The 26,274-nt window shown below is 34.8% G+C and overlaps 4 protein-coding genes across 5 annotated transcripts; 2 read left to right on the top strand and 2 right to left on the bottom strand.

Annotated features, from left to right (window-relative positions):
* Nucleotides 1-917: 917 nt before the first annotated feature.
* LOC105963463 (NAC domain-containing protein 53) lies at nt 918-5,170 on the top strand. Its single transcript, XM_012987869.2, has 6 exons — nt 918-1,312; nt 1,976-2,253; nt 2,842-3,030; nt 3,855-4,337; nt 4,423-4,537; nt 4,646-5,170. Exons 1-6 carry the CDS (start codon nt 1,132-1,134, stop codon nt 4,960-4,962), a joined length of 1,563 nt encoding a protein of 520 aa, XP_012843323.2. The 5' UTR covers nt 918-1,131; the 3' UTR covers nt 4,963-5,170.
* Nucleotides 5,171-5,590: 420 nt separating this feature from the next.
* On the bottom strand, nt 5,591-9,516 carry LOC105963464 (lactate/malate dehydrogenase family protein). Its single transcript, XM_012987870.2, has 14 exons — nt 8,985-9,516; nt 8,305-8,398; nt 8,120-8,206; nt 7,746-7,830; nt 7,428-7,609; nt 7,276-7,346; nt 7,089-7,179; nt 6,911-6,985; nt 6,703-6,804; nt 6,494-6,616; nt 6,305-6,373; nt 6,130-6,198; nt 5,989-6,042; nt 5,591-5,896 (listed from the first exon to the last, which is right to left on the bottom strand). Exons 1-14 carry the CDS (start codon nt 9,149-9,151, stop codon nt 5,843-5,845), a joined length of 1,323 nt encoding a protein of 440 aa, XP_012843324.2. The 5' UTR covers nt 9,152-9,516; the 3' UTR covers nt 5,591-5,842.
* A 4,544-nt stretch (nt 9,517-14,060) lies between these two features.
* LOC105963466 (beta-phenylalanine coenzyme A ligase) lies at nt 14,061-17,051 on the top strand. The gene is made up of 4 exons (XM_012987874.2): nt 14,061-15,586; nt 15,663-15,730; nt 16,486-16,588; nt 16,684-17,051. The coding sequence occupies exons 1-4, from the start codon at nt 14,192-14,194 to the stop codon at nt 16,807-16,809; spliced, it is 1,692 nt and encodes a 563-aa protein (XP_012843328.2). The 5' UTR covers nt 14,061-14,191; the 3' UTR covers nt 16,810-17,051.
* Nucleotides 17,052-17,120: 69 nt separating this feature from the next.
* Nucleotides 17,121-24,298, bottom strand: LOC105963465 (Galactose oxidase/kelch repeat superfamily protein). Of its 2 annotated transcripts, none has more exons than XM_012987873.2 (14): nt 24,110-24,298; nt 22,605-22,717; nt 22,295-22,372; nt 22,097-22,216; nt 21,863-21,929; nt 21,652-21,713; nt 21,331-21,470; nt 21,124-21,250; nt 20,277-20,391; nt 20,074-20,162; nt 19,421-19,504; nt 17,964-18,284; nt 17,825-17,884; nt 17,121-17,735 (listed from the first exon to the last, which is right to left on the bottom strand). In XM_012987873.2, the coding sequence occupies exons 2-14, from the start codon at nt 22,698-22,700 to the stop codon at nt 17,571-17,573; spliced, it is 1,524 nt and encodes a 507-aa protein (XP_012843327.2). In that variant the 5' UTR covers nt 22,701-22,717; nt 24,110-24,298; the 3' UTR covers nt 17,121-17,570. The 2 variants fall into 2 exon arrangements, with proteins under 2 accessions (XP_012843327.2, XP_012843325.2); XM_012987871.2 differs by having other exon boundaries at nt 22,605-22,712.
* Nucleotides 24,299-26,274: the final 1,976 nt, after the last annotated feature.

The raw sequence follows: 26,274 nt of genomic DNA, 5'->3' as shown, positions 1-26,274 counted from the left end.
GCTTGGGGAGATTGCAAAACGTATTGGGTTTGAGTTTGATGCTTCCGAGAAACGAACAAAGGTATATGAAGCTTTGTGCAAGATTCCGGGTTTGGATCTTACTGAAAGGACATATGTGTCGATGCAACTAACAAAAGACAAAGAAATTTTGGACTTGTTTTTTAGTATTCCCGATGAGGGAAGGGCTGAGATGATTAGGCTAATGATAACAAGACAAGCTCCCTAAGGGAGTTGGTTCTCTTTATCCCCTTCGACTTATTTTATGCCTTGCGACTTATTTCGGTATTTTTTGCTATATATTTCGAAATCTGCTGCGAAATATTTTGTAACTACAATTGGTTTAATATTGTAAGAACAATTGAATCTGTTAATTTTAATTTGTACGAACAATTGATAGAATTTTAGTAAGTTGAATAGTTTGTATTATGTAATGTAGTGAATATTTTTAGGCATTTTTATTAACTCACATTTGCTGCAGGGGAGTGGCTAATTAAACATTTGATTTTGATATACCTATTTAAATCCCACACAAATGTGCATAAGCCCTAATACGTAGATTTTTTAAGTTGTAGGTGATAGAAGTTAAAAGAGGACAGTTTGGTCACATCTCATAGAAATATTCATCAGTACATTGAAGTAAACGTGAACTTTGATAAAAACAACTTCATCAATATTATGAAGTAAACGCAATACACAGTATATTACTTTCCTTCATCTCTCAATTAGTACTCCATTTTATGAATGCAACCACATCCCATCTTTGTTAGTATAGAACTAGACACAAATAAATAAATTAAAAATAATAATTAGGTAAAATAGTGTCATTAAAAAATTAATAGAAATTAACGATGATTATATATTTTACTAATTAAATAAAAAAAAAAATTAATTTCGTAATAAATATTTGATTAAAATATAATATTTGGGCAGCCGAGGAAAAATATGTAGGTTGCACGTGGGGTCCACAATTGGGGGTGGGGTTATAGGGGAGAACCGGACACCAAATCTCAACAACAATGGCAACACTTTTCAACCAAGTACATTAACCCTCACCCCACGCGCCCCCCTTTTCCCTCAATTGTTCTTCATAATTCGAAAAAAAATCTTCAGTTTTCTAATTTGTGTACGTTAATGGAGTCAATAATCGGAAAGAAAAAGTCAACGAGTTTGTTGGCGCCGGGTTTCCGTTTCCATCCGACCGACGAGGAATTGGTGCGATACTATTTGAGGCGAAAAATCTTCGGCAAATCTTTTCGATTCGATGCTATTTCTGAGGTTGATGTTTACAAGTCTGAGCCTTGGGATCTTCCCTGTATGCACCTCGTCAAACCCCTCTTTTTTTTTTTTCTTTTTTTTTTTAGTTATTAATTATTAATTGTGTGTATGTGTGTGTTTATTGAGAGATTGGTTGACTGCCGAAGTTAGGGTTTTGTGTCTGTGACTAGCTAGGGTTTTAGTCTGACAATTCGGAATTGCGGTCATGATAGCAGTCTTTCGGTCATCGTTATTATGAAAACCGTATGAAATTCGAGGAATTCGATTTTATCGTTGTGTATATTTGACTTGATGGATCAATAGTTTACGTACCTCCGAATGCATGATTGGTGTAATATTTTTTTTTTCCACTATCATTTGATTAGTAGTTCTTAAGAATGTAATTTACATGGTTTTACAAGTATTGTTTTCGACGAACTTTTTTGAACGTCACCATTGGTGGTTGTGAGGTTGGTAGGTTCATGAAACGAATAACGAACAAGAGAAATTCAGTACAACTTTTATCGAGTTTCTGTTTGCAGTTGTATGGTGGTGGATGTCAGATTCTTAGGATTGCAGTAATGTATAATTATATATATAATATCAAACTAATGCATAAAAATCACTCTCCCCAATTCACGTTGCTTCACATATCTTTATTGATTGTACATTTTATTATCTCCAAGTTTTTAAACGAGTTTTGATTTTTGGTTCATCCTAGACAAGTCGAAGCTGAAGACCAGAGATTTGGAGTGGTATTTCTTCAGTGTGCTGGACAAGAAGTATGGTAACGGAGCAAGGACAAACCGCGCAACCGAAAAAGGGTACTGGAAGACGACAGGAAAAGACAGGGCTGTCTATCACAAGACAAAGGTTTCAGGGATGAAGAAAACTCTCGTTTACCACAGTGGGCGAGCCCCAAAGGGGCAGCGGACTAACTGGGTCATGCACGAGTACAGACTCACCGACGTGGATTTCAATACTACTGGAATTACCCAGGTGGGTTGTGTTGGCTGCTTCAATCATGTCTCGTGAGTTATTTTTTTGCTTCTCAACTCAACCATCCGTAAAGAAGACATGCTTTTAGCTGGGAGCAATTAGCATGGATGATGGATGGCCAAAGATTTTATACATTACCACGGGGTAGGTCTAAAGGAAAGAATATAAGAGGAAAACGGGATTCCTCTGTTGATGAAGGACAGTAAATTATTATCTCAGAATCTAACTTGAGATAATATCTTCTAGTTCTGTCCTATTATTGCTGTAATCATTATATGGCAATAATAACTTACTCTATTTATCTCAAATAAGGCCTCGTTTTCTAATATGATGTATAGACCCCCAACTTTTTTTTTCCCGTAAACTACCTTCGAGTAATTTTCTGGCAAATTTTTGGGTAATTGTTCAAAGACGTAATTTACACCTTTTCAACTTTCATCTGAAACTTCTGAGATGTCAAAAAAGCCCCGTGAAAGTGAGACTGAGTGGTTAATGATTATCGTCATGAAATATCATATTTGAAGAATGCATTATCGTTACAATTTTTGATCTAATTTTTTGTTATTGATATAACTTTTCATGGAGAAGGATGCATTTGTGCTGTGCCGAATCTTTCAGAAGAGTGGTTCGGGGCCAAAGAATGGTGAACAGTATGGGGCGCCATTTGTGGAAGAAGAATGGGACAATGATGAGTTGGAGTCCCTTCCGGAAGATGAGGCTAAAGATGAAGTTGACTTTGGTGGTGATGCCTTTTTGGACGCCCATGATTTACAGCAGGTTTGCACTCTTACCACTTCTGTTTCAATCCTTCTATTTCCCCTCCTTCGCCTACTGCTTAAGAAATTTATTATAGCCGAGAGGATCGAAATCCCTCAACAATGAATGTTGCAATGGAATTTCTTAATCTAAAAACTAAATAGCTAAATGGGCAATAGTTAAAGGTACATACATCATATGATTCAGTTACGCTTTTACATTTGTAGTTAGGACAATTACAAAGTTTTGAACACATTAGCTTTTTCTGGGACATTTGGAGCTAGGGGAAATAACTTACATGAGAATTAGAGAATAAAACTGTTGCAGGAATTTTGCTTTTAGCAAAAACTTCATGTTCGTAATCCACAATTTATTTGGTAGGATCAACCCCATGTTAGAAGGGGTTTTTTTTAGTTATGTTGTTGTCCTAAACCTGTTTTGGGGCGCTTCACGTTTCCAATTTCATCCTCTCCTTGCTTGAAGTTTTTCTTTTTTGTCGAATATGATCTCATTTAACAAATCATGATGTATGTAGTGTAAATTGCTGTTTTACTTAATGGATGTTCTTATCGAATATTAAGTTGTTTAATGACATTTATCGATCACATCGTCACCCTCTGTCACTCATCCAATCTCCATTTTTTTTTTTTTGGGAATTGAGGGTCTAAGTTGGAATTTCTTATCCCCTTAAAACAACTCTAAGAATGATTTTTTTGCTTTTGAAATCATAAAGTTATATGCGGTGCAATGCCTTGTCCCGTGACGCTTTTGAATGGACGCTCGCGCTTTTGAATATAATTTATTTAATATAAGAAGCCTTGTTGTAATATCCGTTTTTGTGCCAGATTCTTCAGTCAGATGTTCCACCAATCACTGCTCCTCTTTCGGGGAACCTCATATTTTCAGATGGCAGCTATGGTGAAGAAAACACATCCTCTTTTAATCATACCGAAAACCTCTCCGTGTGTGCAGGCAATCAGTATAATGATGGCAGCATGTATAATTTGCCTGCTTCGTGTGATATGGAACTGGTCAAGCAGGAGTCCTACGGCGAATGCAGCAAATCTGGCAACTCCGAGGAACTCGATTTCTTACTCGATGAGCCATTCTTTGATTCTTCAGATAACCTTCTATACGGCAATGAAGGGTTCATTGAAGCTAACGATTTCTTAAGCCCCGTTGAAAATGACAATTCTGCCTTTGACATGCTAAATGAGTACCTTTCGTTTGATGCCAGCGATGATAACTCACTGTACTTTGCTAATGATTCTGCATCGATCTTTGGAACCGATGGTCTTGTTTCTGAACAACCGTTGCTTCCTCATAAGGTAATAATTGCTGCTAAGCCTTACATTTCTTTCCACTCACTATTCACTTGTATTCAATTCGGCACCCTTTTTTTTTCCGTGCCAGGAAATGACCGAAGAAACTACGCAAGCTATTTTGCCAAGCGGACAACATATTGGAAATAACAACAATAATGAAGTATTGCCATCTGATAAGCAAGAGCCGGCAAAACAATACTCAGGTACTGCAAGTCTTTCTAACAGTTATCGAGAGAATAATGAAGTGTTGTATCGACATTTTTACATCTTTTTTTCTCAGGCAAACTAACTTGGTTTTCATGTGTATGCAGGCTTGGATTATCCATTTATCAAACAGGCAAGTAAAATATTAGGAAATCTACCTGCTCCACCTGCATTTGCTGCAGAGTTTCCTTCGAAAAATGCAATTCTTCGTCTGAATGGGGCAAAGGACGAGAACTTCAACGTTATTGTTTCTTTTGGATATTCACGAGGTAATGATGGCTCTTCGAATTTGGAATCGAGTGTTCGCATACAAACAGGGAAGGCAGCTTCTGCTATGTCTAGGGGTTGGCTCTTCTTCGTTTTCGTTTTCTTCATATTTTTCTCCATGACCTTCAAATATGGCACCTATTTATGTGCCAATTGAATGATGTCTCTGTGAACGGTCCTCCAATGCCCTAGTACAATTTATCGCATCCCCGAAAACTTTTTCTGAACCTGCCGATGTATTTTTTATTTTTTATTTAAACATTACATATAAGAATTTTATTGTTTAGTTAGTGTTTAAGTAGGATTGGGGCACTGTCTGGTTTGACTGATTGATTATACTGCCAATAAACTCCATTGTTTTTTTTCTCTTTGAGTCTTATGAATGCTTCTCAGTTGATGTAAAATAGATTATGATTTATGGTTGGATATACTTGTAAATAGGTTATATCTCAATTTACACTTGGGCCTCGTTTGGTTGGGAAGATGAGTTAACTAAATAATTAAACTTTGTTTGATGTTTGGTATTTCTAATAACTTGTCGGATTGACCCGCAAATATTAAGTTATCATGGATAATCTTGCCTTGTATGCATGTTTCTTTTTAAACGTTAGGATCCAATAAAATAGTTGGGTTTCTCGTTAGATTATTTAATCTTTATCTTAGATTAATCTTATCTAGACAACAAAACGAGGTCCTGTACTATATACTAGTGCGGTTTGTAGAATAATAATAGCGACTGCCTATAACTATGAATGCAGGTACTTTTTTCGGTGCACGTAAATAAATACAAAGAGTAATTTATATTGCGCCGCATAGCGTAAAAATAATAACCGAGTGGCCACTGTGGCTTACAAAGGGCAGTAACATGCTATAAAATTGAGAGGGAGGTTGCAAATAAGTTCAATTTTGTTATCAAATGGTGGGATTCAAAATCCTGCCATTTATTAGGCACAAATGTTTCGGTCGATTCTTACATAATAATCACATATGTTCTTTTGTTCGATTACTTCGGTGCGGTTTCTCTGCTAAAAGACGCTTTACATTTCTCCTGGAAGCATTGTATCTCCAGGAAGATCACACACAGCGATACCCTGAAATAAAATAAGAAATCGCAATAAAAATACAAGTGATTCATTTTGCATAAGTTCGTCGTGTTATAATCGAACAGTAAAAAAAAATTCACCTCTCCAGTGAGATGGGCTACACATTTCTTCTCAGCAAGTAGCTCTGCTTCTGTCTGCAAAAACCGAATAAATATCAAAAATCATATATTTATCGGTTATCAGATATTTAATTAGTGGATAAGGAGAAAAAAGGAATATACCTTCTTGATTCGATTCCAAAGGTAGTCGTCAAACACTACATCCTTGACAAGTTCATAATCACCATCTCCCTAAGAATTAAATCGAATAATAATTAGACGTCGGAAATTCGTTATTCAGTGCAACTGTAACCGCGTGCCGAACGAAGTTCAAAAGTCGATATAGCAATGCACTTACTTTAGATCTGCACGGCATACTGAAGACAATGTCATCTGATATACCGTACGGATTTCCAGCCGTATATACCTAAATTTCGTCGAAAATTCAGATTAAATAAAACCATATAAAGTGAGTTTCTAAATCCAAAATAAATCGGAAATAGCTTAAGATAAGTTAAAAAAAAAATCAATTTATCGACAAACTTACTCCGGTTGAAAACCAATCTCCGTCGGGTGTCGGATTCACGAGTGACCTGATTGCATCAACAATCGAGACAGCAGTCGATGCGGCAGAGGATCGTCCCCATTTCTTAATAAGGACGCCACCTCTCTGAAAATTCGATTTTCAAACAAACTTTTCGATTACGTTCCGTCGGACCCAAAAAAAATAATAAACATTAAACTTCGTAAACTTACCGTCTGAACTTTCTCCGTGAACTCCTCTTCTAACCACTTCGTGTCTTTTATAACTTCTTTCACTGGTGCACCGTCGATTTTAGCATTTAAGAAGTCGGGGACCTGAAATTAAAAAAAAAAAAAAAAAAACTGAAAACACTACCAAGAAAATATCGAGAGAAAAAAAAAATCGGAAGCTAGAAAATGTTTTTTGTAGCTGATGAATGACCTGAGTGGTTGAGTGGTTTCCCCAAATGGTCACGTTCGATACTTTGTCGTAAAATACTCCCGCCTTCAGAGCCAGCTGTACACACCATCAATAAAATATAAGTTTTTTTTTTTCCATCTTTGTCGGAAAAAAAAAATCGTATATTCAAGTATAGAGTAGGTAGATTGAGTCAACAAACCTGACATTTTGCTCTGTTTTCGTCTAACCTAGTCAGAGCATGAAAATTCTTCGCGGGAATATTCGGAGCATTTTTCAAACAGATCAACGCACTTCAAAACGGAAAAAAAAAATAAAAATTAAAATAAATAAATAAATAGATTAGTAAGACAAAACATCACCAAAAAACGAATATCATAGAAATTTACTTGGTGTTGCAAGGGTTGCCGACAACTATCACTTTCACATTACGAGACGCAACGGCATTGAGCGCTTTCCCCTACACCGATTTTTTTCATTAATACAAAAATGAAAACGTACATAAGCCAAAAAAAATGCATAAATACGAAGATCAAGAAACCTGATCAGCGAAAATCTGGCCGTTAATATCTAACAAGGCAGCTCGTTCCATTCCGGGCCCACGTGGCTTAGCTCCGATCAGAAGGGCCCACTCTGCATCTCTGAATACATCGTAAGGATCGATTCCGATACTCACTTCCCTCAGTAAAGGAAACAAAGAGTCCTCCAGTTCCATTGCAACTCCTAAAAGGATATTAAATTAATTAATTAATATATATATATATATATATATATATATATATATATATATATATATATATATATATATATATATATATATATATATATAATTTTATAGAAAATACGGAAAATCGGGTACCTTCAAGTGCTGTGATGGATCTTTCGGAGCCTAATAGCTTTAATGCAATTGGTTGATCGGGGCCGAAAACCGATCCACTCGCAAGCTAATACACGAGAGAAATATTGCTTAAATAACTTCGATATAATTTTTAAAGTGGGTATTCTTCGACTCCGGCGAAAGATACAAAAACTACTATTTGCGACACACGATCGCCGTTTTTTTCCAAGAAAACGCGGTGCGTTTTCTTGGAAAAACAGAAAACTTTTAAAGAAATTTTTGTTGTTCACACATCGAATAAAACTCGTATTTTCTTTTCTAATTTTTTTTTCTTCTTCTTATTTTTGAACAATAAATCCAATACAATAGCTAGACGAACAAAAAAAGATTCCTACTTTGAAGAGAAGATGATTGGAAATCATCCCGGCAGCACCCGAAACGGCAATGTTAATCAATTTCTTCCATGATTTCGTTTCCTCTTCCTGCGAACATAAATTTCTGAATAACAAAAATACAAGAATCGACCTAAAAAACGGGAAATTACTTGATACAAACGGCATTTATCGAGAAAAATACATACAGCTTTGAGATCATAAGTGAGACAGAAGACACCGAAACATTCCGGTTTCTTCTTGGCGTCCTCTATATTCAGAGCCACCGGCGCTTGCACTTCACTGTTAAAAAGAACGGCATTTATCGGAAATTTCATCAAACATGTTTCGAGCATTAAAAAATAAATTATAAAATAACATGTCAAGAAAATCGAAAATTCGTACAGGTACAAGCGCTGTCGCCGTTGCATGATAACGGATAGCGATTTTAGCCAAATGGTTTAGGCAAGAGCACTCTTTGTCCATAAGACAATACAGACTACGATTTTTCGCAATTCAAATTTCAAGAACAACAACTGTTTTCGACTCTCGAAAAAACAATACCGATTATTTCGATCGGGCTTAGAAAGAAAGAACAAGTCCAAATTATAATCTTGGGATGGGATGATTTGAATTTTGAAAAATGATGGATTAATGAAGTCTATTTATAGATTTCCAGAAAAATAACAAGTCTTTGTATATTGGTGGATTGAAAAGGTAAAAATACCTTCTCACATAGTTTGAACAGTACATGTATATATATATAACATCAGCTCTTCATCAACCCCAAGTACAGTTTTGAGACAATAAACACAAATAAATTAATTCCATTTAAAGATTCAAACTTTGTGGAAGAACAGGGCAAATTAAAGGGGGGAACTACTCTTACTTGGATGTCACGGAACAAGTGATTCTTGAATTCTGGGAAACCGGGACCGGTCTGAGGTTGACGCGGCGGTGACACGCGAGCCGGGTTGACACGTAAGAGAATCGCGAGTGAAGGGTTGTCTTCGTGTACGATGAAGAAGCCGGGGTTAACTCCGCCGCCGCCGCCATTGAAACTGCCGGTAGCAGAGGTGTGTGTGTGTGTGTTTAAAAGTGGAGAAGTGAGAGCACAAAATTTGGGAGGGAGAGAAGAGGTGGAAAGAAAAAGGAAGGAAGTTGATAAATAAGTTGTGAGTTTATGAGGCTTAGCGAACGACACGTGTCGATGTGTGTAAGAGGATATATAATCTCATCTCTAAAAACTGCTTTGGAAGTATGTGTGTGTGTGTGAATTAGTACGTAGTATATTTGATTCACAAAGAAAGACATAATGCTGCTAAGTGGTAACTGTAGTTTTCAATTGTTTCCCACAAACGAGGAATAAAACAAATTAGAGCAAGTTTTGGTGAAGTTTCCTCTTAAAATTGTGAATATCAGAAAAACTGATTGGAAATACAACCATGAACCATACATTCCAAGATCTTCCATTTGTTTGTTCATCGCCTTATTTGAATCTTAACTATTATTTCACTTTGGCTGCATCTATTTGCAATCTCAAAATTTCTAAGTATAAGATCTTACTTGATGTTGGACCAAAATATAAATAAATTTACTAAAAACAAGACTGAAAATTACAAATATAACCCCGATATTGATTTTGATATTATTCATTCAAATTAGACCTAATTACTATTGCAAGACCAAAAAAAAAAAAAAAGAGAAATTAAAAAACGAGAGGGAATGCTCTAGCGGAAGAAGAGAAGAACACAAGGCGAAAAGAATTGCCGCCGCCCAACCGCGGGAGCTTGAAAAGTAAGAGAAGAAGAAGATGGAGGAAGGAGGAAGGAGGAAGAAGGAGAAGGAGGAGAAGGAGAAGAAGAGCATAAAGAAGAAGAAGAAGAAGAAGAAGAAGAAGAAGAAGATGAAACAAGAAGAAAAGGAAGAAGAAAAAGAAAAAGAAGAAAATTCGACATGTACATGTTGATTTTTTGGTGAAAAATCGACATTTAGATGTCGTTTTTTTGCCAAAAAAAATCTAGATGTTGATTTTTTGCTAAAAAATCAAAATCTAAATGTCGAATTTTGTGACAAAAATTCGACATGCATATGTCGAATTTTGACTGCGCGAATTTTCTTTTTGAAAACTTAAAAATCGATCACCTAACTATAAAAATACATTCATTTATAGTTTGTTTTCTACTTTTTCTATAGAATTCTCCATATTGATGTCTCGTAACTCCATAATGTTATCATTTGCATGTTTTAATAACATTTGATGGTTTTGGGTGTTGAGAATTTTTGGAGAAGATGAAGAATTTTTTTTTGAAGAATTTGTGTGAAATGGGTTTGTGAGGAAGATGAAATGGGTTTTGCTTGTGTGGTCTTGCACACATGAAGTTGTGGAATTTTGTAATTATGGATTTTGTATTTTGGTAAGGGTATAATAGTCTTGTAATAATTTATTTGATGAAAATTTAGATTTGGTCTTCCCTAAGTAATTTTTGCGATTGCATATAGCCGCCGCCTTTCAGTTTTATTGGTATCCTTCATAATATTTATTTTACAAAATCAATTCAGGAGCGCTAATCGAGTTGATTTAATGGAAAAGTTACGGTCACCCCTTGAGGTAAAATCAAATTACGAAAAATCATTTATGTTTGGGTAATTACAATCATCCCTCAACTTTGAATCTTCTTATACGTCCACCCTTGATGTTGTCAAATCCAACATAATCTTCTAGATTTAGTGGAATGTTATCTACTTTGTAGTCGTTTTGTGCAAAAATACAGTTTTTAATGCATCATGACCTGATATTTACAAGCCAAGAGACACATCTTATGGTCATCTTGTTTCAACATGTGGAGCTCAAATAGGATAAAACAAGTACAAATTGGAGAATATTCTATATAATCTAGAAGATTCCAGTAAATTTGACAACATAATGGTGGACATATAAGAATATTCATATTTGAGGAGTGGTTGTAATTAAGGGTGGTAAACGAGTTGAGCCGGCTCGAACTCGAGCTCGAGCTCGAACCCAATTTTAATTGTTCGACAGCTCGCGAGCCGACTCGCGAGCTGCTTTTATTTTATTTTATTATTAGTTTTATATATTATATATATTATTGTTAATTGTTATTATTATTATTATTATTATTATTATTATTATTATTATTATTATTATTATTATTATTATTATTATTATTATTATTATTATTATTATTATTATTATTATTATTATTATTATTATTATAGTAAATAGTCTATAATAATAAATATTTATAGTATTTAAATAGAAACAAATCTATATTACTTATATAATTCATAATAATATAAAATATTTAATAATAATAATAATAATAATAATAATAATAATAATAATAATAATAATAATAATAATAATAATAATAATAATAATAATAATAATAATAATAATAATAATAATAATAATAATAATAATAATAATAATAATAATAATAATAATAATAATAATAATAATAATAATAATAATAATAATAATAATAATAATAATAATAATAATAATAATAATAATAATAATAATAATAATAATAATAATAATAATAATAATAATAATAATAATAATAATAATAATAATAATAATAATAATAATAATATAAAAATTAAAAAAAATAACTATAGTTCATTATCTATTTTATAATTTTACTATAAATAATTTAATAATTAAAAAAAAAAAACAAATGAGCTCGAGCTCGGCTCGTTCACACCCCTAGTTGTAATTACCCAAACGTGAGGAGTTTTTATTGTAATTTGACCTTACCTCAAAGGGTAGTCGTAATACTGTTAATTTAAATAAAGTAATTATTTTCTCTTTATCAATATAAATTTCAATAGAACTATGTTTTTATCCGATTATGATGAACTGTAGGTCAAGAAATGTTTGTTTTTTTTCGAACGAACAATTGTTGCCGAATACCAATGAACATGCATGATGAGACGATTACAAACATGATTTTGACCGATTTGCGAAACTCAAACATCAAATTTTTAAAATGGCCAAATTCACGTTTGAGATCGACTTATTGTGGATTGGGAAAGTCATAGTTCAATTATGTATAACTCTTTTACATGATATTCAGATTAGCTGATTAAAGTAAGATTAGAAAGTCAACTCAAATGACTAAACTTTGATATTTTGAGTGTTGTCAAATTCAGATTGTAAGAGAGTTAACATAACATTTAAAATCGGTTCATCATGATGCTCATTTTGAACATGACCAGCAATTATTTTGTTCGGAAAAAAAAAATTACGTACAATTCTTTCATAATCAAATAAAAAATATGTTTATTAAAATGTTATTGACAAAAGGGGAAAATAAATTGATTCAACTTGTTTAGAGCTCTTTTCTTCTTCTTTTTTTTCTTTGTTTTTTTTACGAAAAATGAGATCAAAAGGCTATAAGAAAAAGGAATTGTTGTATATTTGTATTTAGGTAAAAGTAAATTAAAACATTATTTAGCAACTTCCATCTATAATTTTTTTTATAAAAAAGAAAAGAGATTTCTCATTTAATTATGGGGTTATTACCAATAAACACATGGTGTGGGCTACTTATTATGTTATTCATAATTAAATCCATCCAAAAAATTTTTATAGAAAAATTCAGACAAGGCTCAGAGATGTAGAAAAGACTAAAATACCCTATGAAATCTTAATATACTCTAATTTCATCCCTTTAATCTCAATTATCCAATTTTGATTGGCGCCGTCGTTGACCCCCGATCTCCAACATTGACTTTTTCGCCCGGCACAAACAATAATATTACTGTGGTTGACAATAATATGAACTATTATTGTCTAGCAAAGTAATGTTATAACCAATTTTGAAAAAATCGGGGTCATTGGTTAAAATTGGTTAATTGATGAAATTGGGGTTAAATTATGGTTGGATAAAATTTTAGGGGTTTTTTGAATATCTTGGAGGAATACATGGGTCTTATTGCAATTTTCTCAAATAAAAACCCAAAATTCAACCGTTGACCGTTACTTCTTGACGATCAAACAGACAGAGGGACTCAATGTGTTAAAATGTGACAACATTAGTGTGTATTTTGTTGACGACAGTACATGGAGGACCAAAACTGTAATTATCTCTTTTATAATAGGTAAATTAAGAACATATATTTAGAAACATGAGGGAAAGGAGTGAAAGTGTTGAATTTTTGAAACATGGGGGATCAAATGTATTTTTTGTTAATATAGAGGACCAAATGTAAAATCAGTGAAAACGTGAGGGACGAAAACTGTATTTTTCCCTTTAGAATACTTATATGTAAACTACTAGTTTTGAGCATTTTGAACAAGTATATGGCTTAAATTGCTTTGAAAAAATGATATTCAATTTTGATACAAAAAGTAAATCATAACACCATAATTTCGGTAATAGTAGCGATTCAAGGAATTTGGTACGTTGTCCTACCAAAACCATCATTAATACTACTTAGGTTGTGCTTGCAAAAGTGTTTACATACGTTGCAAACTGAACTTTTATTTTTGTTTCTCTTAATATAAGCAACTTTAGGCTATAATTTATAAAGCATCACAGATCTGATTAAGTTGATTTTCCAGCAAATTTGCAAATACCCCTAACTTCAAAAAATAATCACTTAAAACGAACTTAACTCATAACGCCTTAGGTGAGCCTTAGTGATAATCGACCCGGGAGGTTACCATCACCATCACACATACATACACACACACACACACACACACACACACACACACACACCAGAAAGAAAATCCAACAATTCAAACTTGGGCGGCCAAAATATGAATCTATCTTGGAAATGTCCAAATAGAAAAGGATGCCCCAAATGTCATAATCCTGACTCTAAGACAAATTCCCAAAGGAATAAAAATGAGTTGGCACCTCTCTCTACAGCCGGCAAACTAAGCAAACTAACAACTCCAACTATAAGGACAAAAACCATAGCACAACAAAAAACTAAACCCTCCAAACATTTGACAAACAAACACCATAGGAAAACTCACATACTTTCTTACATGTTCATCTAAACATGCAACAAAAAAATGTTGTTTATCTGAGCCAAAGATAGGTAGGTAGAATAACAATGGCCATGACTACTAGTGAGAAAGAATCATCAATCCCCAACTCTTTCGACAACAAAAACGGCTTCAACCCACAAACCGGAATCTACCACTCGCTAGTCCAACTCAACGAGCATCAAAAGATCCCTTCTCACCCTAACCTCGACATCGCCACTTACGTCCTCTCCCACTTCCCACCACCGGACAAAGCCGAAAATCAAGTAGCGTACATCGACTCCACCACCGGCCGCCGCCTCACCTACGCCCAACTCCACCGCTCGATCACCTACCTCGCCTCCGGTTTGTACCACGGCCTCGGCCTCAGAAAGGGCGATATCGTCTTTATCCTATCCCCAAACTCCCTACTCTACCCTATCATATGCCTAGCCGCGCTCCACATCGGGGCAATTATCACAACCGCCAATCCACTCAACACCGAACGAGAAATCGTCAAACAAGTGCGCGATTCGCGCGCAACACTAGTCATTTCGGCCCCAGAGGAGACACACAAGCTACTCCCCACTCGAGTGCCTATTCTACTAACCACTAAAAAAGACGGTCAACTTTCAGTCGAAGAGCTAATCGAAAATTGCGAATATATAGAGATTCCGGAAGCAAAGCCAACTCAATCCGACGTGGCGGCAATACTCTACTCTTCGGGGACCACCGGAACTAGCAAGGGAGTAGTGCTAACGCACTCCAACTTCATCTCTGTCGTCACACTACTCAAGTGGTCCGTGGACGTAACAAACGCCCGCAAAGATATCTTCCTATGCTTCATACCTATCTTCCACATATACGGGCTAGCGTTTTTCGGGCTAGGGTTAGTTTGCACGGGCAACACAATCGTACTAATGAAAAAGTACGATTTCCAAGAAATGCTCGAAGCCATCGAGAAGCACAAGGTGAGTAACATACCCGCGGTTCCTTCGGTTATACTCGGCCTAGTCAAGTACAACGGAGGAGGAAGACACTACGACTTGTCTTCTCTGAGACGAGTGGGGTCGGGGGCGGCCCCCCTTAGCAAAGAGGTGATCGGAAAGTTCCGGATGAAGTTCCCGTGGGTCGAGCTTAGGTCGGGCTACGGTTTGACCGAGAGTTGCGGAGCAACTACTTTATTTTCTTCTGACGAGGAAGCAGAGGCTCGCCCCGCCTCGTCAGCAAGGTTGCTCCCGTGTTTTACGGCTAAGGTGGTTGATTTCGAGACTGGATTGGCTTTGCCGCCGTATAAGGAAGGGGAGTTGTGGCTGAAAAGTCCAACGGTGATGAAAGGGTATTTGGGGAATGAGGAGGCGACTGCTGCATCGTTTGATTCGGAAGGGTGGTTGAAAACAGGCGATCTTTGTTATTTTGACGATGAAGGGTATGTTTATATAGTGGATCGGATAAAGGAGTTGATCAAGCACAACGGTTATCAGGTTTGTTTTTGGTAGGACTATGTGACGGTAAAAGAGATTATGAGTTACTTGGGACTAAATTGTTTTGCAAATGTAGGTGGCTCCTGCAGAGTTAGAAGCAATACTATTAGGACATCCTCATATACTTGATGCAGCAGTTATACCGTAAGTTGCCTTTTACATCTATTATTTCACTCCCCTACACATACACGAATAGGATTGGGAATCAAATCGAACTACTCGATTCGTAATCAATCGTTAAAAGCTCGTTTGAGCTTAGTTCATTATGATAGTGAACCAAGCTTCAACACATCTTCAACACATAGAATATCAAATTCGGCCAGAGCTAGACACAATTAGAATAAAAATGAAAGTATATATATATATATATATATATATATATATATATATATATATATATATATATATATATATATATATATATATATATATATATACATATATATATATATATATATATACATATATATATATATATATACATATATATATATATATATATATATACATATATATGTATGTATATATATATATATATGTATGTATATATATGTATATATGTATATATATATATATATATATGTATATATATATATATATATGTATATATATATATATATATATATATATATATATATATATATATATATATATATATATTCAAGCTGCTCGAGCTAGATTTGTGTTCAGCTGGGTCAAAGCTCGTACGAGTTTGATTCAAGTTCGATAAAAGTCAACGGATGAGCGTTTGGGTCTACTAGATTCATACGTACACGAACAAACACGCTCTCAAACACACACGCACACACACACTCAGGTATGAATAACACGGAAATGCATACGAAAACTTTCTCTGTGTCTTAATATGAAAGCTCTAACACGGTAAGAAAATCTAGCAGAATGGAAGATGAAGCAGCAGGACAAATACCTGTAGCGTATGTTGTTAGAGCAGATGATGCTAAGCTAACAGAAGATCAAGTCATCCAATTTGTGAACAACCAGGTACTATCAAGATTAATATTGTCCTGCTTCTTTCTGCACCTTTTTCGTGACATGAGTTACTATTCTAAGACGTAATAATAACAAAAAATTTCTAGGTAGCACCATACAAGAAAATAAGAAGAGTAAGTTTCATTAGTGCCATACCAAGGTCTGCTGCAGGCAAAATATTGAGGAGGGATTTGATATCACAGAGCAAACATCAAATGTTCTCCAAATTATGAAGTAAGTTCCCTTCACATTTTGTCGAAAAGAAAAAGAATCTACGAAGCCTTATGAAGAGGTGATGGAGGAAAGTTGATGTAAATTTTCAAGTGGAATGGCTGTGTGAGTAAAATAATATGAATTTTGTGATGTGTTTTTTCGTCAATAAAAGTGGTTCAAGCCTTGCATTCAATAGGTATGGATGTTCAAAAAATAATTGTCGAATAAAGTTGTGAAAATATGCAGATATGAATGTTTAGGTGACTGGTGTGGTTCTAAATTTCAAATAAGGTTCACTATGTCAAATAACCTAAGAAACAGACACTTACTCTGGTCCGAAACAAATCTGTAAGAACGTACTCAATCCAGTTTTGATACAAGTAGAATAGCATTCTTTAGCTCTAGTGAATGGAAGTATCACATAAATAAATAATTAAGGAATAAACCAAAATACATATGCCCTATGATTACATGAAACAGCAAAGTAATTTATTCTTAAAAACTAATTCAAGAAAAAAAAAATGTCAAACCGATGAGGTGAAGAACAACGCTTAAATAGACAAATTTGGTTTTTTCTTTTCCTTTTTTTTTTGTTTTTTATCTAGCTTTCTACGCCCCAAAATTGTACAAGAGCAGAAAGCACTTTAAAATTCACAGTAGCAAGTATATCGACCCAAGTAAAGGTTATGCCGTTTCCAGGGAATATTCCGGTGGGATCAACACATTGTATTCCAGTTCTAGGAGAGAATGCTGGCCACTGACCTTTGTATAACTTCACGTTTTACCCAGTAGCCCACTTCCAAATGCCACCAGACCGCTGCCTCTGGACTTGTGTAGAAATCTCGATATCACGTTCAAATGCAGATTTTTCTGTCCTAAGAGCTTGAACCTCTTGTTCTAATGATGGCATCGATTCAAGCATCTTCCTTAACTCACCTATTTGTGCCTGAGAAAATACATAATGCATATCAGTTAAAATAAAAAAATCAAGAAAATCTAAGTAAAGAAAAGGGAAATGAAAGATATAAGTAAGACCTCAAGTTTGGTGCATCTTGATCTCTCAGCAGCAAGCTGTCCTTGCACTGAATGTAACTCCTGCAAGTATGAATAAGATCAAATATCTGACAAATAAAATATTCGGAAAAACTTCAACAATTTGATCTGGAAACCAGACCTTGGACAACTCAGCATAATTTCCATTTGCTTCTTCGAGCTTAGTCCTGAGAGCGGAGGTCTCGGCTGTGAACTCACTGAGTGATAATTCCAAAGCCTTCTTTTCTTCTCTGATTGAATTAATTTCTGCCGAAAGATTTTGCTGATGGGTATCCACTGGGATTACCTTAGAGTTTGAATCTTCTTTATCAGCGAAATCAACCGTTTCAGGATTTGCTATGGCAAATGCAGCAGTAACAGAAGCTGCAGCAGCAGCAGCTGCTGGTGATTGCAGTATCTTAGGATGTAAAGAGTCCCTTGGTTTGACCCTCATAACAAACACCTGTAGATAAATAAATATAGAGACCTTATTGGTTGGTTGAACAAGCCAAAGGCAAAACAAGAAAGTCGAGAAGTTGAAAATTGACAAAGGTCGTTGTTAGTGAAAATGTAATCCGAAGCAAAGAAAAACTTTAACAGAAAGGTAGCGAACAAGTGGTATCCCAAAACAAAGACAACATGAAAAGTTTATATTTCTGCTGCATGGCCCTCAAACTTGTATCAAGGTATAAAATATCTGACATAGAAAGCTTTAAAGTTGAAAGAAACTCATACATTCATGAAACTGAAAACAATGAAGAAAATACGAGGGAATCTCAAGTGAATGTAAGTAAAGTAAACCATAAGAAACATGAAGCATTTTCGGAATGCTTTAAGCATGTTATTCAATATTGTGAACTCTGACTTAACGAATTCCATATACAGGAATCCATTACTGAACATACACCAGCACAGAAGCTGGATATTGAAAATATCGGTTGGTGAGGTCAGCATTAAGTAGCTTTTATGAGTAGAAAATGCTAAAGTTATGCCTAAATGATTACACCAAGGCCGAAATTTTAGAGCCCAATTCCTTTTTTTCTGAAAATATGGAATTTTTCAAAAACCGACAGGAATAACAAATTTCATCCTTCATATAAATTCTATAGAATTTCACATCCTTTTTTCAAAAATTTATATGTTTAACGCCAAGAGACTTCGGAAACTATCCGCACTCAAATTCATGAGAACGCAGTTCTTTAACACTTTGACCTAGTAAAAATGATTATCACCTAAAATTATTAGCAAACTAGATATATTTGATATCGAGAATTTACTCCCACATGCAAAAGCTTCCCTACAGCCACCAAAAATCCAAAGCGTTTAATTAGAAATATTATACTAGAGATATTGCATTTCATGTGAGAATAGGAAGTTCCATTCATATGTCATAAATTTGCATACTGACTATATATAAGTTATAACGATACATCATCTCTGTCTCCTCCTAGTAAATTTACCAGACCCATAAGATACAACTACTCAACATCTCATTTGTAAGACAAACAAATATATACATCTGACAATATTATTAAGCACGTTTTGAAACCTATAATCCTTTGTGTTATGAAGGTAGATAAACTTCAACACAAAACATACCTCGTTGTAGTACTTCCCATTGTAGCCACCGAAAGTAACCAGGAAACTCTCACCACCTAGTGAAGCAGATGAAATGCTGATTCCCTGTTTGCAGCTTCATATCAGAATTTTGTGCAGAAAAATATTTTGGATATGAGGGAAACTGCAGTTATTGCGACTCAATGCACAATCTAGAATGTAAAAATGCACAACAATTATATTATTAATAAAATTATTCTACAAATTATTTTTATTTATTTAATCATCAGAATGAAGTGTCAATACTAAAGTCATTAAAAATAATCAAGACACAGCTGATGACTCAATTTGACCACAAGGTCAAGATAAAACTTAAATCAATTTCATTTCATTTCATTTGACCACAACTGATATAATCATTTACCCATGATTCAATTTGACCAGCCTTACCCCCAATTACAATATAATATAATGGCATAAAACGAAATAAATCAGAGATTATAAGACAAATTGAAAATTCAAATACAAGAAAAAATCAGGGCAAGAAAATCTGTAGTATTCAAGTGCAAAATAGACAGTGTAGCCATATATATTCTGCCATCCTGCTTACAGTTAACACGTATCAGTACCCTTCTGGTTAACATTCTTTAGCTCAGATACTTCATAGAATAGGAGGATGTGAAATAGTGCATTACCTCACTAGCTAGTGGGTCTCTTCCTTTTACACTAGTCAGCACTGATACAACAAGCTTAGACATGTTTATAACAACGGTTTCAAGGGCACCTGCAAGGAAAATGATCTTACATGTCACACATTCACAGCAATTAAAAAAAGCATAAGCTAATTTAGGAAATGAATAGAAATGTTGTGGGGAAACTGGAGATCATATTCACATACCACTTTTATTATCTCCACCGCCAACTACAAACCAGTTTCCATCAACTACAACACCAGCATGACCCGCCCTGGCATTCACCAGATCACCCTGCATTTGTGGTTGGGACCATTCCATCTGCACAATAATAACAATATTGGAATCTGGTTTATAAGAACTAAAGCAATGTAAAGAAGTCGACAGACTATTATGCCAAATAAAACCCCTAAACGAACTCTCTTCCGCTAGTAGCAGTTTGAATCGTAACCCAATAAAATTATACGTATTTTCTGAGGATAGATAAAAACGTATGAAACTTCCAGCAGTTTTGGTCAAGAAACAGCAATATATATGTGTATATATATATATATATATATATATATATATATATATATATATATATATATATATATATATATATAAAGAGAACTTTCTGGCAGATCTACAACAATAAATTCAGAAGTTTTTATGCCAAAGAATGTCAGCCTTCAACAGGGACAAATAACATGCTGTGATATCAAACATTATGAAAAGAAACTCCTGAGATGCAGAGAATAGAGAAACACCTCGAGAAAAATACAATTTTGTTTCCATATAGTATAAGAGCAGATTTTGTCGTCACTGGTAAATATGAAGGACAAGATTTAAAAGAAAAAGTGTATGAAGAATCTGCATGTGCTCACTAGAGATTCACTTTGCATATTGATTTCTGTTCACTCAGCTAATTCTTCTTAAAAAAATCTATGAGAAATGTTGAATGACCTTGTCTAAATTTCATCTTGATAGGCTACTGCACACATGGAAATAATCTAAACCAGAACAAAGTTAAGATGCTTCACTCATTGTATTAATAAAAGAGGGAAATCTTGCCGTTTCCAAATCCAGCACATGGATGTCATTGAAAAAGACAGAATGAGAGCATCCACCAAAGATAAAAAGGTATCGTTCAGCATGCAGTGCAGCTATGTGATCAAATCTGGGGGCTGGAGGTGTCTGCCTGTGAAAATACAACAAAAAAATAAGAACTATTCCATGAACATGTATTTTAGTATACGTAAATTTGGGTAGATGACATACGTAGTCTCAATAGCACTCCATGTCATTGTCTCCAAATCAAGAACGTGAACATCATTTAATAGTCGTCTATTCCAGTCCTCTCCACCAAACATGATAAGTTTAGAACCAAACAGTGTGACAGATTGTCCACTGCGAGCTACCTAATGAAAAATGCCACAAGAACACTTAGAATTACATCATTAAGGAAAAGAGAAGCATCCATGACTCATCAAGTTACAGAACAAGGATATATTTATATATATAATAAAATAAAATAAAATTGGAAACACAAGTGGTAACGAGAAGATAGAAATTATAGTGAGTCAAAAGATCAGTTATTACCGGAACATTTCCAAAGGTCTCTACAACAATGCAATTGTGCGATTCAGGATCAATGAACCGTACTACAGAACATACACAAAAAAGTATAGAATTAAGAGAGAATCAACATTTGGCACCAAAAACACAATAAATAAAGATCAATACATTATTCTGGTAGGAACAGTAAATTGAAAGGTTATGCAGTCCTAGGTTGGATCCAGTAGAAACGAACCTGTCACCCTGTCAGACATATTTTTCGAGAGGCCAGCAAGAAGGAGAAGTCTCTTTCCCCACTTGATCTGGAGATAAAAGCTTAGGTTTATCGACTAAGTAAACGAAAGAAGGTTATAACTCCAGAACAAACTAGCGCTACTGTGAAGCGTAAAAAATGAACCACAGACAACGCCTGCTACATAGAAATACTAATTCACAAAAGCAAGAAAAAGAATCTTCTAGACTATCTCACCATACTGTGACCAGAAATTGCAGGAAAAACTTCCAATCGGCTACCACCTTTACTTTCCACATCATCGGCCTCCATGTTTACTTTTATAGTAGACCATGTCAAATTTTTCAGATCAAATACCTAAATGCATTGCAAGAAAATAAAAATTTGTGTAAACGCAAATTTTCATGAGTAACAACAAAGAAGAACTAGCAATACCTGAAAATCAGATAAGTATCTCCCGTTGCGACTTCCACCCGTAACATATAAGTTCTCATCAAGTACTGTGGCAGCATGCTGTACGGCACGAGAAAATGCACCGGGGGTGGGAACAAGTTTCCCAAAAATATAGCAAATAGTCAATCTCAAGTTACGGGCAATATTTTTATCAAAATAGGAAAAGAAATAAAAAGGAAATATATACTCCTAGCATGCTTATGCTCGCTAACGAAAACAAAGTCAGAAAGAAATTAAAAAACAGATGGGGACATATATAATTTAAACAATTTTTCATTTAATTAAAGAATACCTTGTACCGAGCGGCAGGGCGCTGACCGGACACGGGGAGTGCTACCCACTCGTCATAGTTTAATTCCTTATACCAACTTTGACTGTCTGTTCCCATTGGAGCTATCAGCTATCCTACCATACACTAAACTTTATCAATTCCAGGATACAACAAAAATCTGTTGCAAACGTATGTCGAGACACGTAGTTTAGGGAATTAAAAGCAGCTTGTTAAACAGGTTTGGGTAGAACTCATCTCCAAAAGCTAGCTCTAGATCAAGGAGAGGAGTGCCCATTCCACATAAAACCAGTGTATGTGTCTTACTTTATTGTGCTGACTTTTACTACGATTGTTACCGTGATGCAATTCGACTCTCGCATATTGCAAAAAATGAAAGTTTTAGCTCTATTCATGAGCTTTTCAATGCAATTAAATCGTATGGTAAAAATAGTCTATTTTACTGTGGTTCGAATCTGCTTGTATTGTCTCAAGAGTAAAACAGTCAATAAGATAGTTATATAAATAAAAATGATAAACCTAGAGACTTGTAGCTAACGAAAACATTTAACCTTTCTTTTAAACTAATTAAAGCTCATTGTTAGGGACTTATAGCTAGTTATTCCTAGAAAGAAATGAAGCGCCAACTAATGCAGAACAAACTAATGACTGAGAATTAAATAACTAAGTTTTATAATTTGAAGAAGACTTAGTTATTTAATTCACTTTTGCAGAACAAACTAATGACTGAGAATTTAACCTTGCTGTTTCACATTTGAAGAAGACAATTAGAAAAGTGAAATCTCCAAAATCTTCAACAGAAGTTTTTTGGCAATAGAGAAGCACAATTTTGTGATTCTATAATAATATTATTGAAAATCCACAGGATAGTCCAAATTATGAAGATCACCAATTCATGCAGCAACATCGAACAGTGCAAAATTACAAACTCAATCTTAAAACCAGCTCACAGATGTAGATAATAAGATTTAAATGGTAAAATGGATGAAAAAAAATTCAAACTTTAACACAGTCCAAAGTTAAATAAGTTCTAAATTCAAATTGAACCAACTTCACTCTACATCACAACCCCAAAATTCTCAACATGATTCTATTTATCGACCCAACCACAGAATTGTAAACATAAATCGATATACTAAATCTTAATCAGGAAATTCCAGTCCAGACCCCGTTCAGCCGAACTCAACCCAATCGCAGCCGAGATGATTCAAACGTATTACGCGGTTTCACGCTCTAAATTAGACTTAAACGTGCGATTAATGGATTAAACAGATGACTTCACAATGCTAATCAAGAGCCACGACTCAAAATTCTCATGATCTGCTCTATTTTTCACCAAAATCACAAATGCAGAACTCACCTAATCATCAATGCCGACAGAAACTAAGAAGATGAAATCGGAAAAAGAAAAAAAAAAAAAACAATGAAATGATACGAGTCATCGGAAACAACAATTTTGATTCGCAATCGAGAAATTGACAAAATTGAATAACGCGGATGGATCTTACAGGAGAATTGAGAAAATCGGATCGGAGCAATGGCGGGAGATCGGACGGTGGAGAACGCCCGATCTCGTGATGGGGGGAAACGGAGCAGATCCGTGCGGTGCACCGACAACAGAGAAACCGGAAAGCACGAGGCCGTTGCTTTCTCGTCCCAACGGATGTGGGGTTTTAGCAGTTGCTCAGTTGAAACTTGAAGCAAGTCAAAGGGGTATAATGGTCTTTTGCCTCATTACTCTTTGTGTAAATTACACCTACACCTCTGAGGTATACTAAAATAACTTTAAGGTCCCTGTAGTATCAATAGTTACAATTACACCCCTGAAACATTATTAGAAGCCCTAAACGGAATAACACATTGGATAAGTTATTTTGTCAGGGTTCTAACGAACTATTAGTTTCAGGTAGTGGTGGAGACAAGATACAGCTTAGGGGTGACATGGCTCTCCTACATTTCTTAAGTTCTTATTATTTTATATAAGATTTATAATTTTTTTTTCTATGGTAGCATTAACGACCTCGCTGGAAACAAATATAGAGCATATATGTGCCTAGGATATGAAACTCCGGTAATTGTTCCAAGGGTGTGGCTGTAATTACCAAATACCACAGTGGTCTTAACATTATATATTTTAGCATACATCAGGGTTGTAGGCGTAATTTACCCTTCTTGTTTTGTTGTTGTTGTTGTTGTTGTTAGTAGTAGTAGTAGTAGTAGTTTTTTTTTTTTTTTTTGGAATTGCTATTAGTTATTTTGAACTGATTAACAATGATAGCACAGTGGCACTAGATGTAATGTGCATATTTTTAGTTCAAAATTTGAATTTTTTTAAGTGAACTAGGTGGTGGGTATACCCTTCAACCAACTCATTTCGGAACTAAATAATCAGTTCTGAACTATGGACGGCCCACAAAGGTTGGATTGACAATGGTTTTCAAATTTGACCAAAACTGGTTCTTCGGATAGGTCGTTTTTAAGTCGGTAATCGACCGATCCAACTAAGTCACAACCCTAATTATAGTTGTACACGTCAGGACTCAGGACTCCACATATGTACTCTCTTTTTGTATACTAATGATGCTCTAGATAGATCATCTTAGACAGTTGAGATAGGATGAGCTGGAAGAACAAAGTGGATCACTGGCTCACGAGCTTGATGACCTTGAGATACCTGCGATCATATAACACGTGAACTAGACCGGGGGTTGATCCGGCGGAAACCCCTCCGACGCTCAAGTCATACGTCATATTAACAGAGTAATACTATCAAATGTATTCTCTGGACTATTTCCACTATTAGCACATCTGACTTGAGCGTCAGAGGGGTTTCCGCCGAATCAACCCCGGCCTAGTTCACGTGTTCTATGATCGCTGGTATCTCAAGGTCATCAAGCTCGTGAGCCAGTGATCCACTCTGCTCTTCCAGCTCATCATATCTCAACTATCTAAGATGATCTATCTAGAGCATCATCATATACAAAATTTTATTCTTCGATATTTATCTTTTTTCACTTATTTTGGCTTAATTAATTACTTCCGCCAAACGGAATCATTTTTTTTTATTTGTATACTTTCAACTACTTTGTATTGCACATCAACTTCTGATCTTACTAATTCGAGAATTTTTTTCTAATCAAATATTATATTTACGATAAATATCTTCATGCATCGCAGGAGTAAAGTACTAATTATTGTCGATTTTGACATTGTTTTCTCCAATAAGGACTTCAATGGCGATGAAGGAATCCATTATAGCATCACTAAGAAGAATATGTCTTATGAACTAATCTTAGATTTCAAAAGTCCGTCAACTCAAGTGACCAAAATAAATATAAATTTTGATGAACATTTTTTTTTTCTTGTAATGTATTACAAATTAAAATCTTAATGAAAAATTACACTTTCCCCTCAAACTAATTGTTCGTCGGGAAATCCCAATCGAAATCGTAAAATGTCTAAATTATCCTTAAATTAAAAAAATATTATAAATTATAGATAATCCCGAAAGTGTGTATGAATTACAAAATTACCCTTTTTGTTTATAATCACCCGTAATTAAGGTATACTCGAATTACGAAAATTCTCATTATGTTTGTTTAAAAGTAGACGAACCGTACAAACTTAATTTTTTCGTTGTATAAACAAAGTAAAAAGTGTTGTGATTTACTAA

The sequence above is a fragment of the Erythranthe guttata genome, chromosome 6, assembly GCF_056151865.1.
Source record: "Erythranthe guttata isolate IM_541 chromosome 6, IM_541, whole genome shotgun sequence".
Lineage (NCBI taxonomy): Eukaryota > Viridiplantae > Streptophyta > Magnoliopsida > Lamiales > Phrymaceae > Erythranthe > Erythranthe guttata.
Note: the sequence above shows the minus strand (reverse complement) of the source record. Positions and strands in the feature narration are given on the sequence as shown.